This window comes from Lynx canadensis, chromosome D1 (genome assembly GCF_007474595.2).
Source record: "Lynx canadensis isolate LIC74 chromosome D1, mLynCan4.pri.v2, whole genome shotgun sequence".
Lineage (NCBI taxonomy): Eukaryota > Metazoa > Chordata > Mammalia > Carnivora > Felidae > Lynx > Lynx canadensis.
In genome coordinates this window covers 88,001,877-88,014,760 of record NC_044312.2, presented here as the reverse complement: position 1 = coordinate 88,014,760, position 12,884 = coordinate 88,001,877, and the positions used below count along the sequence as shown (strand labels likewise).

At 50.6% G+C, this 12,884-nt stretch overlaps 1 protein-coding gene across 1 annotated transcript; it reads left to right on the top strand.

Moving 5' to 3' along the window:
• Positions 1 to 10,250: 10,250 nt before the first annotated feature.
• Positions 10,251 to 12,403, top strand: CD1H11orf91 (chromosome D1 C11orf91 homolog). The gene is made up of 2 exons (XM_030333259.1): positions 10,251 to 10,758; positions 12,000 to 12,403. Exons 1-2 carry the CDS (start codon positions 10,293 to 10,295, stop codon positions 12,083 to 12,085), a joined length of 552 nt encoding a protein of 183 aa, XP_030189119.1. The 5' UTR covers positions 10,251 to 10,292; the 3' UTR covers positions 12,086 to 12,403.
• The last annotated feature ends 481 nt before the right edge of the window (positions 12,404 to 12,884 follow it).

The following is a 12,884-nucleotide window of genomic DNA, read 5'->3' as shown; positions in this document are numbered from 1 at the left end:
CTGTGCTGACAGCTCGGAGCCTGGAGCCTGTTTCAGATTCTGTGTCTCCCTCTCTCTCTGTCCCTCCCCCTCATGCTCTGTCTCTGTCTCAAGAATAAATAAACATTAAAAAAAGAAAGAAAGAATAGCCAACCAACAGCTGGCTACCACCCCCGGGACGAAACTGAACAGGTTATTGACTCCTTCCTGCTACCTGGATCCTGAAGCTACTCCGGTTTTTGTACCTCCTCCACCTAACTCTTAAGCTTTCACACCCATGAGCTGTCTCCTAGCCCTCTGTGTAAATTCTCAGTATCAATTTCTGTTGCTTGTGCCCAGAAAATTCTGACAGATGTATACCCTGTGAGTGTTGCTGTCCAGGTAACATGAGAACGCACAATCGTAAGCCGTCAGGAGGGGTTCGCTGCAATTATTTTTACCCAAAGGCCATACAGCTGGCTAATGCCGGTGGATCTTCCAAGGCCTGTTCGCTCCATTGCGCTCAACTGCCTCTCAGGCTTCCGTTTATTAAAGGATTTGCTGACCCTGCCAGTACAGAGGAACACCCACTGAGGGAAATGAGAATAAGGACTGAACTGTACTTCTCAGAAACTTTTATAAATGGAGGGTGTTGTGAAGTGTGAACGTCCCCTGGATCTGGTCCCCTAGATCCAGACCAACACAATGGTTAATTCAGATGAGTGATCAAGAAAAAGGCTGTTCCCAGAATTGCTGGGCACAAACAACTTCCAAGTAGAGCCAGCCCCCTGCCGGGAAGAGGACAGGAGGCCAAGTGCCCAGCTGTGGGCCTGCCCTGAGGGCTGGGGGGCCTGTGGGGGGGGCCAGAGGAGGGGCGGTGGAGCTCATCTGCCTGTTAGGAATGCCAGCTCTGACGCTAACCAGTCACAGGACCTCGGGCAAGTTGCTTCACTTCACGTGCCTCAGTTTTCTCACCTGGAAAATTCGGATAATAACACCCCAGACCAGGGTTGTTAGGAAGATTAGTGGAGTTAAGACAAGTGCGTGGCACACGGTAGGTAGCCTCTCTTCACATGTTTACTATCACTGTCCTCAGCACTACAGCAAGGAAGCAGTTTCCAGGGTATAGGGCTTGCTAAATTCTCTGGAGTGGGTTTGGTCTTCTAGAAGTGACACCCCCCTTCCCCACTCCATTTTCCTAGTCAACTCACCAGGGCTTTATGGTGGACTAAGGAATCCACCTAAGACTGTATAATCATCACAGTCACACTTTATTGAGCACCCACTGTGTGTCCCAGGTACTGCTTGTACATATTTTCATCAACTACATCAACCCTGTGAAGTAGATATTGTCTTCATTTTATAGAAGATTGAAGTTCAGGGAGGTGATGTGATTTTCCCCCAGTCGCAGACTCCTGGGTTCAAACGTGCATTCAGGCTACTATAACAAAATGCCACAGACTTGGTGGCTTAAGCAACAAACATTTATTTCTCACAGACCTGGAGGCTGGGAAGTACAAGAGCAAGACTCTGGCATATCTTGTGTCTGGTGAAAACCCCTTCCTGGCTCACAGGCATCCATTATCTGGCTGTTTCCTCACATGGTGGAAAGGGCAAAGGAGCTCTCTGACCTCTTTTTTCTTCTTCTTCTTCTATTAATGTTTATTTATGAGAGGGAGAGACAGAGGGAGAGACAGAGCGTGAGCGGGGGAGGGGCAGAGAGAGAGAGGGAGACATAGAATCCAAAGCAGGCTCCAGGCTCTGAGTTGTCAGCACAGAGCCCAATGCGGGGCTGGAAATCAGGAACCCTGAGATCATGACTGTTAGGATGTCCTTGGAACCACAGTAGAGGGGACAGCCATCTTGCCAGTGCAACCCAAGGAAAAGCCCCTAGTAGCTGCCAGAACGATTTGGAGGTCAACCAATCACCGAGCCACAGCACGACCTGATGCGAAAAAGGCCCACCCGGACCTAAACCCGGAACCGCTGCAGCTTAAAAACCCCACCCCACCACACCTGGGTGCGACTTCCCTGTCTCCTCTCTCTCTTTCTCTCTCCCTGAGTCACGGAACCTCACCCGAGACCTTAGTTCCCAAATAAAGCCTTTGACTGCTAAAATTTTTTTTGCCTCTGACTCCTATCTTTACCCTGCCTTACGCCTGACCCTAACATTTGGTGCCGAAACCTGGGGGGAGGTAGTAGCTCGTCTCCCTTGGCGGAACTCCCTCCTTGCCAAGCCAGAGGCCAACCACCTACTCTCAAGCGCCTACAGGAGCCAGTAAGTAGGACAGACCCCTCCTTCCCTCCTCCAACTACGGCTGACACCCACGAGAGACGTCTCTCAAATCAGCCTCCTTTCCTCCACACGCCGAAAGGCCTGCACGCCAATAGGCCCCTTATTGTAGCGCGAGGGACGCCTCGCCCTGCCATGCCAATGGGGAGTAACGAGTCTAAACCGCCTCGATCTCTTACCCCCCTCCAATGTCTGTTAAAACTTCCAGCTCCTGGGCTTACAAGGCGAACTTCATCGTAACCGACTCATCTGCCTTTGCGCTATAGTCTGACCTCAGTACAAATTAGATAATGATCCTCAATGGCCACTGGAGGGGTCTTTACAATACCAAATCTTAACCGATCTGGGCAATTTCTGCCATCGGCTGGGAAAACGGGGAGAAATACCCTACGTCATGGCCTTTTGGGACCTCAGGTCTCGCTCCAACCTATGTTCCTCCTGCCCCTCTGCATGCATGCTCCTTGCCCGCCCACAACCCCCCCGATGACCCCACCTCACCAACTTCCCCAATCTCCGACCCCGTTAGAGGATCTAGCCCCGCCGCCCACCGGCTCTCCCCCCCTCCGTACTCCCAACCCCCAGCCGTCCCGCCCTTGCCTCCCATATCATCCCCAACTGGTGCTCAGGCCCCTTCCATTGAACAGAACCCAGCGGCCATCTTACCTCTCTATGAGGTGGCAGGACCTGAAGGCCTGGTTCGCGTTCACGTCCCCTTCTCCCTCCAAGACTTATCCGCCATTGAAAAGTGGCTAGGGTCATTCTCGGCTGACCCCACCCAATACATTAAGGAATTCCAATACCTTGCCCAAGCCTACAGTCTCACATGGCATGACATCCATGTAATCCTCACCTCTACCCTCACCCCTGAGGAGAAGGAGCGCATCCAGGCCACAGCCAGGGAATATGCAGACCAAACCCACATGACCGACCCCACTATGCCTGTCTATAGGGGCCGATGCTGTCCCGGCGGCCGACCCCAATTGGAACTACCAACATGCAGGCAATGGTCACCGGCGCCGGGACCAGATGATCCAGTGCCTACTAGCAGGCATGAGGGCAACCTCAAATCAGTAAATTTTAACAAACTTCAAGAAATAATACAGGACCCCAATGAAAACCCCACAGCCTTCCTTAGCCAGCTCACAGAGGCACTTACCCAGTATACCAGACTAGACCCTACCAACCCCGCTGGGGCCACAGTATTGGCCACCTATTTTACTTCCCAATCAGCCCCTGATATTCAAAAAAAAAAAACTAAAAAAGGCCGAAGATGGTCCTCAAACCCCTATGGCCGACCTGGGAAAGATGGCTTTTAAAGTTTTTAATGGCCGAGAGGAAGCTCAAGAACAACGGCAATAGGCCCGTCTCCAACAAAAGGTACAATTACAGACCCCAGCCTTGGTAGCTGCCCTGAGGCCAGCCACAATAAAGCCCTCCGGGCCATGGCCCCCTCCGGGGCCATGCTTTAAATGTGGCCAAGAAGGCCATTGGTCTCGTCAGTGTCCCCATCCCAAAAAGCCTACCAGTCCATGCCCATTGTGACAGCAAATGGGCCATTGGGAATCCGATTGTCCTAACCCAGGGCACAACAGACTCACAACGCCCCCACATGGCGAGGCTTCACCTCGATTGGACTCTGCCTTCCAACTGCTGGAGATGGAGGATGACGACTGACGAGGCCCAGACTCAGGAACTCCGGTGACCCACACTGAGCCCAGGGTAAAACTCCAGGTAGCGGGTACGTCCATCTCCTTTCTGTTGGACACGGGGGCTACCTATTCTGTCCTGCCGAGCTATTCTGGCCCCACCACGCCATCCTCCGTTTCGGTCATGGGCATAAATGGCACTCCCTCCATTCCCCCATGCACACCGGTACTCACCTGCTGCCTGGATGGCTTCCACTTCTTCCACCCCTTCCTAGTCATCCCCTCCTGCCCCGTCCCCCTGTTGGGCCGAGACATCCTCAATAAATTAGAAGCCTCAGCAACCTCCCTATCCGCCTTACAAAGGCAGATCAACTCCCTAGCACAGGTCACTCTACAAAACCGACGAGCCCTACATCTCCTGACAGCAGATGCCTGTTCCTGAGGGAGGAATGTTGCTACTACCTCAATGAATCAGGCTTAGTTGAAACCAATCTAGAACACCTAAAGGAAATCCAAAAAACTCTGCCCGCCCAGGATCCTCAGACCCCCTAACCTCCTGGTGGCAATCACCCCTCCTAACTTGGCTCCTCACCACAGTCACCCCCCTAGTTGCTATCTGTATAATACTTATGCTCTTACCTTGTTTTCTCCGTTTCATACAAAAACGAATTCATGAAGTTTCCCAGGTTGCATTTCACCAGATGGTAGTCCGGCCATATTCCCGCATTCCAACCTCAGACCCCACATACCATGACGTCGCCCTTCCACCCGCAGGAAGCAGCCAGATCAGATCCATCGCCCATTATCACCAATAAGAGGTTGGAATGTTAGGATGTCCTTGGAACCACAGTAGAGGGGACGGCCATCTTGCCAGTGCAACACAAGGGAAAGCCCCTAGTATCGTGCCAGAACAAATTGGAGGTCAACCAATCACCGAACCACAGCACGACCTGATGCGAAAAAGGCCCACCCGGACCTAAACCTGGAACCGCTGCTGCTTAAAAACCCCACCCCACCACACCTGGGTAAGACTTCCCTGACTCCTCTCTCTCCCTGAGTCACGGAACCTCACCTGAGACCTTAGTTCCCAAATAAAGCCTTTGCTAAAATTTTTTAGCCTCTGACTCCTATCTTTACCCTGCCTTACGCCTGACCCTAACAATGACCTGAGCGGAAGTCGGATGCTTAACTGAGCCACCCAGGCCCCCTGAGCTCTCTTTTCTAAGGGCACTAATCCCATTCACGAGGGCTCCACCTCCTGACCTAATCACCTCCCAAAGGCCCCACCTCCTAATGGCCTCATATTGGAGGTTAGGATTTTAACATATAAATTTGGTGGTGGTGGGGGGGGACCACAAACATTCACTCCACAACAACTCTGTTGTATTCCAAACCACAAGCACTACATGGCCCTAAAAGCCATCTGGAGCCAAGGCAGACATGGCAAATCACAATGTGCCCTTCACGAGCCTGGGAACCTGGGGAGGCTGTGATCACCAGCAGCGTGTCTAGATGCAGAGCTTCGGTGCTGAGCTGTCTTACTCCTCCGGCAGGCCACGGCTGAGGAAATGAGGCAAACAGTAACCCGCGTAGTCCTGGCAGCTCCTGGCTGAAGAGGGCTTTGGCGATGGGAAATCATAACCCCCGACTAAGGGGCGGCAGCCTGGGTTAGAGAGTTTAAATCAGAGTGTTGGGAGAAACCCTCACCCCACTGTGCCATGTGTCTTTTTTTTTTTTAAGTTTGTTTAAGAGAGAGAGAGAGAGATGGAGGGAGCAGGGGAGGGACAGAGAGAGAGGGAGACACAGAATCCAAAACAGGCTCCAGGTTCTGAGCGGTCAGCACAGAGCCCGATGTGGGGCTCGAACTCACGAACCGTGAGCTCATGACCTGAGCCGAAACCAAGAGCCTTAATGGACTGAGCCACCCAGGCGTCCTGTGTCACATGTCTCAAGGGTGACACTCGTGTGCCTCCTTCTCCTGCCCTTTTGGGAAGAAGAGAGTGGAAGAAGAACTGCCCTTTTGGGTGAGTTTGGAGAACAGACCAGGTCTGTCTTTGGCCTGCTCTTCGCTGTGCCAGTAAAGGCTCTTTCTCTGTGGACAAGGCCCTTTCCCACAGCGCCTTGCGCCAGGTAGGTGAGCTCAGCTGAGGGATGTAGTTCTAGTAATCCCACCTGGCTTCCAGACCTCAAGTCGTGTCCTCCAACAGACCTTTAGCAGCAAAGAGGAACCCGTGTGAGCATCTCTCTCACTGGTTCCAAGTGCAGGCAGGGAGCTTGGGTCTTAGCAATTGAATCCCTCAGGGGTACCTGGGTTGCTCAGTCAGTTAAGCATCTGATTCTTGATTTCCGCTCAGGTCATGATCTTACATTTCATGAATTCGAGCCCCACATCAGGCTCCACACTGCCAGCACAGAGCCTCCTTAGGACTCTTTCTCCCTCTTTCTATGCCCCTTCCTCTCTCGCTCTCTCAATCTCTCTCTCTCTCTCTTAAAAAATAAACAAATCAAAAAAAAAAAAAAGAAAGAAAGAAAGAAAGAAAGAAAAAGAAAGAAATGGAATCCCTCCCTCAAGCTCCAACAGGATGGTACTTATTGGGGAATTTGAAAGGCAAGACAGGTGACACTAGAGCTTTAGAGCCCAGGGAGGGGAATGTTCTGTTTAAGATAGATGAGGTAACTAGGGGTATCTAGGGGCACCTGGGTGACTCAGTTAAGCATCTGACTTCAGCTCGGGTCAGGATCTCACAGTTCCTGGGTTTGAGCCCCATGCCGGGTTCTGTGCTGACAGCTCAAAGCCTGGAGCCTGCTTCAGATTGTGTCTCCCTCTCTCTCTGCCCCTCCCCCGCTTGCTCTCTCTCAAAAATAAACATAAAAAAATTTTTTTTTAAATAAACGTAAACCTGTTCTGTCTTTTCATCACCAACTTGACTTTCCCAGATGTTTGCAGGAATAATTTGTGGGGTTTTGCCGTAACTACTGAGGTTTGTTATTACCCCATATAGACTTCCCTGGGATTTATCTCAGTGTTTGTTCACTGTGGCACCTGAGTTTTCTTGTGTGGTTGTTAGAGGAAACCACCTTTCTTTTAACCTGCACTTTGTAATGTTATGATTGTCTTCTAATTAAGCCACCCAGTATAAAATCTGTTTAGATTACCGTGGAGTTAAAATCTGTAAGCTTTTCCTCTTTGAATGGATACATAGGAGTAAAAATGTGATTGCATTGCATCATTTAAAGAACATAATGCAAAATCTAAGGATCTTCAACATAGAATAAAAGAGTTAACATTACTGAACATGTTCTATGGCAGAGTACTTAGATTGTCTCATTTAATCTTACCAATTCAAGGAGTAGGTATTGATGAGGTTTTAGGGGTGATAGCGGGGCTCATGGGGTCCAGAGCCAAGGACATCTTCGGTGCAAAAAACGTGACTTTATTAAGCCACGAGGACAGGAACCATGGGCAGAAAGAGTTGCCCAGGGACAGGAGGAGAGACTGGTTATATACTATGGGGCTGGGGGAGGTAAAATCCAGGGGAAGTTTCCAGTGAGATTTTCACAGGTTAAAGAAGACTCCCAAGATAGTGGAGGCCTAGCTATTGTCAAACTAAGGTGGTTTTCCCTCTAGCAAAGCATTAGCATTAAGACCATAGGGAGTTCCTGGAGAAACATTTTACTCGGCCAGCCTCAAGTATTTGTCAATGGGCTGCAGGTTATAAGGTAATTTAGTTCTATCTGCCATTTCCTTCTGCCTTTGTCCCCCACATCAATAGGAGGGGTGATGGAGATTTAGGTCCTGCAGGATTATGATCTCTATCAGTTAACAATTTGTTTTCCCCCTTTCCTTTGTTTTTGGGCAGCCAGCAGTGCCCGAGAAATATCACACATATTCCACCTGGGGGTGGGGGTCAGGGGAGGGGGTGTGGCGGTGTTTGTGGCCGTCAGCTTGCCTTAATGCTCCTTCATCTGGTACCATTATTATTCCCATTACATAGATAAAAAACTGAGGTTCAGAAAAGTTCATCCACACAGCTGAGTACACAGTAGGTCCAGGGCTTGGTCCCAGGTCTGAGTCTAAAACTCTGGTTCTCACCACTACTATGGTTCTGTAGAGGTGGGGGGGGGGGCGGGGAGGAAGTTTCCTCTATTCTCTTAGGTTCAGTAGTTGGATCATGTAAATTAAACTGGGAAAAAACAGATTAACAGAAAAGATTTATTATGCATGCACATGGGGCCTCACAGAAAAGATGTGAAAACCCAAAGAAACATTTAGGCTTGAGAGCTTATAAGCCATTTTAACAAAGGGTGACAAATTGTGGACAAGAGACAAGACAAAGGAAAAGGGGATTGGGCTTCTAGAAGTCATAAATTGTAGGAAGGTAGATATATGGGGGAAGTTTATCAAAGATAAGGGTTGTGTAGTAAGATTTGTTTATGCAGGCTCAAGTCCGTGCCATCTCCAGTGATAAGAATCATCTCTTCTTCCTGATATGGGAAAGGGGAGGAGGATACCTTCACAAAGGGAAATTTACATTACCTTCACAAAGGGAAATTTATACCCTGCTTTTAGGCAGAAAGGGAGAGTACAGAGCTTCCCCTGTGTCTGCTGTTCCTCAATTGCCTTCAGTTCAAAATAATCCTCATGCCAAAGTGGCATGTTTTAGGGTGCTATATTCTGGTCCCCTTCAGTTCCCCAAACACATAACACTGTTTCAAAAGTTCTCAAGTATTTATTAAGTCTATTATATGTTCAATATTATAAGGCTGGATTCTTGCCCTCAAGGAGTTTACACTAAGTATAGGAAGGCAAAACTTCTCAGCTTCAGATAGGTCCCTCAGTGGGGACAGCTGCTCCTTACACTTGGACAGTTTCTAAGCTTACAAGTGCTTCACACACACCATTCTGTCTTCTGTCGGATTGCCACAAACAAGTGAGGCAGCCTGGTTCTCTTATTTCTGTTTTACAGAAAACTGTCTTAGAAGTCAAGCAACTTACCCAAAGATCTCCAGCCTGGACATCTGTCTCCACTGTTGCGCTACACACACACACACACACACACACACACACACCTATATACAGCATCTGTATATAGCCATTTTTGCTAATGGAGCTGGTACTGACTAGCCAATCTAAACTGGCCCCTACATACCAATAATCATTAGGTACCAATAATCATTAGGTAGAGGCTTTGAAAGAAATTTATCCCCCCCCCCTGCCCCCAGTCTGTGGCTAATACAAGTTACTCATGTATGTAAATGAGCTGGACAAGTCCCTTGGACAGTACAGGTCACTTTTTTTTTAAAAATTATTATCTTTTTTAAATGTTTATTTTTGAGAGAGGGAGACAGAGGGTGAATGGGGGAGGGGCAGAGAAAGAGGAAGACACAGAATCCGAAGCAGGCTCCAGGCTCTGAACTGTCAGCACAGAGCCTGGCACGGACTCGAACTCAAGAACCGTGAGATAATGACCTGAGCTGAAGTCAGGCACTTAACCCACTCAGCCACTCAGGCACCCCTACAGGTCACTCTTAAAGAGAGTGAGCTATTTGAGGTAGGATTTCCTATGGGCAGTTTGCTTCCTGTTAGCGCCTGGTAATGTGTCTGGAAAAAAACTAAATTAAACTGCATTTCATTGAAGACCTTCTACTGCCGCTCTATTACAAGTCCATACCAGAGTCCCCTTTTCCAGAATCTTCCACAACCCTGGGAAGTTTGGCAGAAACATTGGTTGGTTTTAACAGCTATTCCCAGTCAACCATCTTCTCCTTTGCCTCCCGTAGGATAGATGTCAACTCATTTCCCCAGATACTTTGCAGAGAGGGTGGTAAGGGAAGTCTGCTGTCGCAGCGGGCAGGTTTCTAGGAAATATTATTTTTCTCCCTATGAAAGGAGAAGACTGAAAAAATGTATTCTCTTGCAGTTCTGGCCAGCTCCCTGCTTCCTGTTTTTGTCTGAGATTCTGATGACATGTGAGATGAGAGCTGGAGCCAGGGCCGCAATAGCGGCAAAGCCAGGTTTGCGGAACTTAGGGGCAGTGGGAAGAGTCGAGGCGGGACCGGAGGGGGCGAAAAATTGGCTGGCGTCTGATGGCCGCGGGGCACAGCGGAAACCCGGGGGCGGTAGGGCGGCGGATTAAGGCGCGCCTGCCGGTCACCGCTGCTAGTCAACCCACTCCTGCTCCAGGGGAGAGTCCAGTCCTCAGTGGGCGGGGCACGTTCTGGGGCGTGGCCAGCCGGCCCGCAGAACCCCGCCTATTCGGGGGCGGGGCTGGTCGAAGGGGTGGGGCCGCGCTCCGCCGGGGCGTGGCCTGTGGAATCTCAGAACCTGAGGACTCGGGGTTGGGGCGCGCGTCTCCAGGCGCGGGGTTCCTCCCACGCAGCCTCCCATTCAAAAGATGCCGAAGGGGCGGCGAGGCGGCCAGAGCCCCACCATGAGCCAGCGGCCTGCTCCGCCCCTCTACTTCCCGTCCCTCTACGATCGCGGCGTCTCCTCGTCTCCGCTCAGCGACTTCAACATCTGGAAGAAGCTTTTCGTGCCGCTGAAGTCTGGCGGGGCGGCGCCGGGGGGACGGTCCCTCCCTCAGGCGCCCCTGCCGCCGCCACCCGGCCTGGGGCCCCCAGGCGAGCGCCCCTGGCCCCCGCCCTGGCCTTCCGGCCTGGCCTCCATACCCTACGAGCCTCTGCGCTTCTTCTACTCGCCACCGCCAGGGCCCGAGGTGGCTGCCTCGCCCCTTGCTCCCCGCCCCACGACTCCCCGGCTCGCCTCCGCCTCCCACCCCGAGGAGTTATGCGAGCTGGAGATCCGGATTAAGGAGCTGGAGCTACTCACCATCACTGGGGACGGCTTCGACTCCCAGCGCTGTGCGTGACCTCCTTGGCCGGCCTTGACTCGCTCCCCCCCTTGTCTCCATGCCCCCCAAATCCCCTCCCCGGCAATGTGGCCACCGGCTAAGACTTCAGTCCAGATCCCAGATCGGCAATCCCCGCCCCCAGCACCCAGATTCACTCCTCCTGGATTTCAACCGACGCCCTCCCTCATCACTGTCAGGATTTCGTGAACACTCTTGTCCCAAACTTCACCCTCCCTCCATCCTGAGCCCTTTTGGTAATCTGGACTCTCAGCCTGCAAACCTCCATCCACCACCACCCCATCCTGCACTTGATACCTCCTGCACCATAATTGTCCCGTCCCCTGTGGTAGTAATACTACCATCACCCGCCACACACAAACCCCTTCCTTTAGAGACCTGAGCTTTAGTGTTTACCTCCAACTGCGGCCCTCCATGTGAGGAGGGGGAAGCGAATAGCAGTTGGAGTGTCTGTAAGTAGAGGTGGGAATTGTGCAAGACCCAGAAAGCCCAAGGACAGTTCACTGAGGGCCTCTGGGGCCCTCCACTTCTTAATGCTGGAAGGTAACCTCCTTGTGAACCCTAGCCCTGGCTCTGGTAGCCCTCTCACCAGGGTTTTGGACTCTAGATGTTAGATCTAAAGTCTTAGGGCTCTGGACGAGGGCTGACCAGGTGTGCTCTGATGTGGGCAGGATTCCTCTAGCATGCAAGCTGACTGGTTGTTCTCCTTGAAGGGTAAAGTTAAATTTGATTCTACTTGACATGAGACATCTCACACTGTAGAATATTCACTAGCCATAGGCTGTTCTGCAGACTTTCTATCACCTGTTCCAGCTAAGGCTTGCAGTTCAACACTGGAGGAGGGAAGATTGTTCTAGAAGGACTATCCCCGCTATTATAAACAACCACACAGGTTAAATTGGTTCCCCTGCCACACACGGAAGGGGAGTATGAAATAACCTAAATGTTTAGGTTAATGTGGCCATGAGAATGGTTCCCAACTCATCAGGCACGCTGTAAGGTCCTCTTCTCCAAAGGCATGGAAAAAATCCCTAGAAAACAGGCTGAGTCTTGGACCTCTTTACTACATTTTCTCCACTTAAACATGTCTTGGCTGTTAGGGGTTTTTTTCCTACCCATGTTGGGTTCTGGGCTCATGCAGGGAGCACACAATTGCGTCCCAGAAGCTTACTTTGGAAGTGTTAGAAGAGCCCTTATCTTTACTACAGCCATGTTTGTTTTGCTCTCCTGCAGATAAATTCTTGAAGGCACTGAAAGATGAAAAGTTACAAGGACTGAAGACAAGGCAGCCTGGAAAGAAGTCAGCCTCTCTCTCCTGAGGATCTGCCCCCCAGAGCTAGGGCAGCAGCCTCCTTAGGTGTTAGTGCTTAGATAATGTGTCCCATTTGTTGTCGTGTCAAAGATCATTATTTTCTGTTCTGTATTTACTGCTGTTCTCATTGCTCCCAGCATGTACTCCATATACAGTGCCCACTTGTGTGGTAAATCTCTTGGTTTGTCTGCTCTCTGTGCTGCTGCTGGGGGAGCTCTCTCACAGGGTCTGGAAGCTGCTGCCCAGCTGGCATTCAGGGGATGCCCCCCAACACCTCCAAGTGGAGGGAATTGGGAAAAGCCAAGGGCAATATATATTTGGTTGTGGTGCCCCTACTTAGAAAGGCTCTTTGAGGACTGGAACAGATAGTTGGCTTTCAAACAGCTTTAGTCCTGGGAAGAGTTTTGTTGGATAGCTTTTGGACCACAAAACTCTTTGATGATCTGATCAAAGCCATGGTCCTTCCTAGAAATTCACGTGCTTATTATGTACCAGGTACCCTCCTAGACTCTTGGGATTGGGAGTTGGGGAGACACAGACAATAAATATCATGATATGGTATCACAGATAACCTGCTAAGGGGGAAACAAAAATAGTAGGGCAAGGTTGGTCAGGAGGGTCAGAAGAAAACAGGGTGGCATTTCAAATAAGGTTTCTAGAAGAGGTAACATTTAAATAAGGTATGAAGGAAGTTGAGGGTGATAGCCATGTGGCACGTGGGGGAATGTTCCAGGCACAAGGGCCAGTGCAAAGGCTGAGGCTGGGGGCATGCTGGGATGTTTTAGGGTCAGCAAAGAGCCCAGATG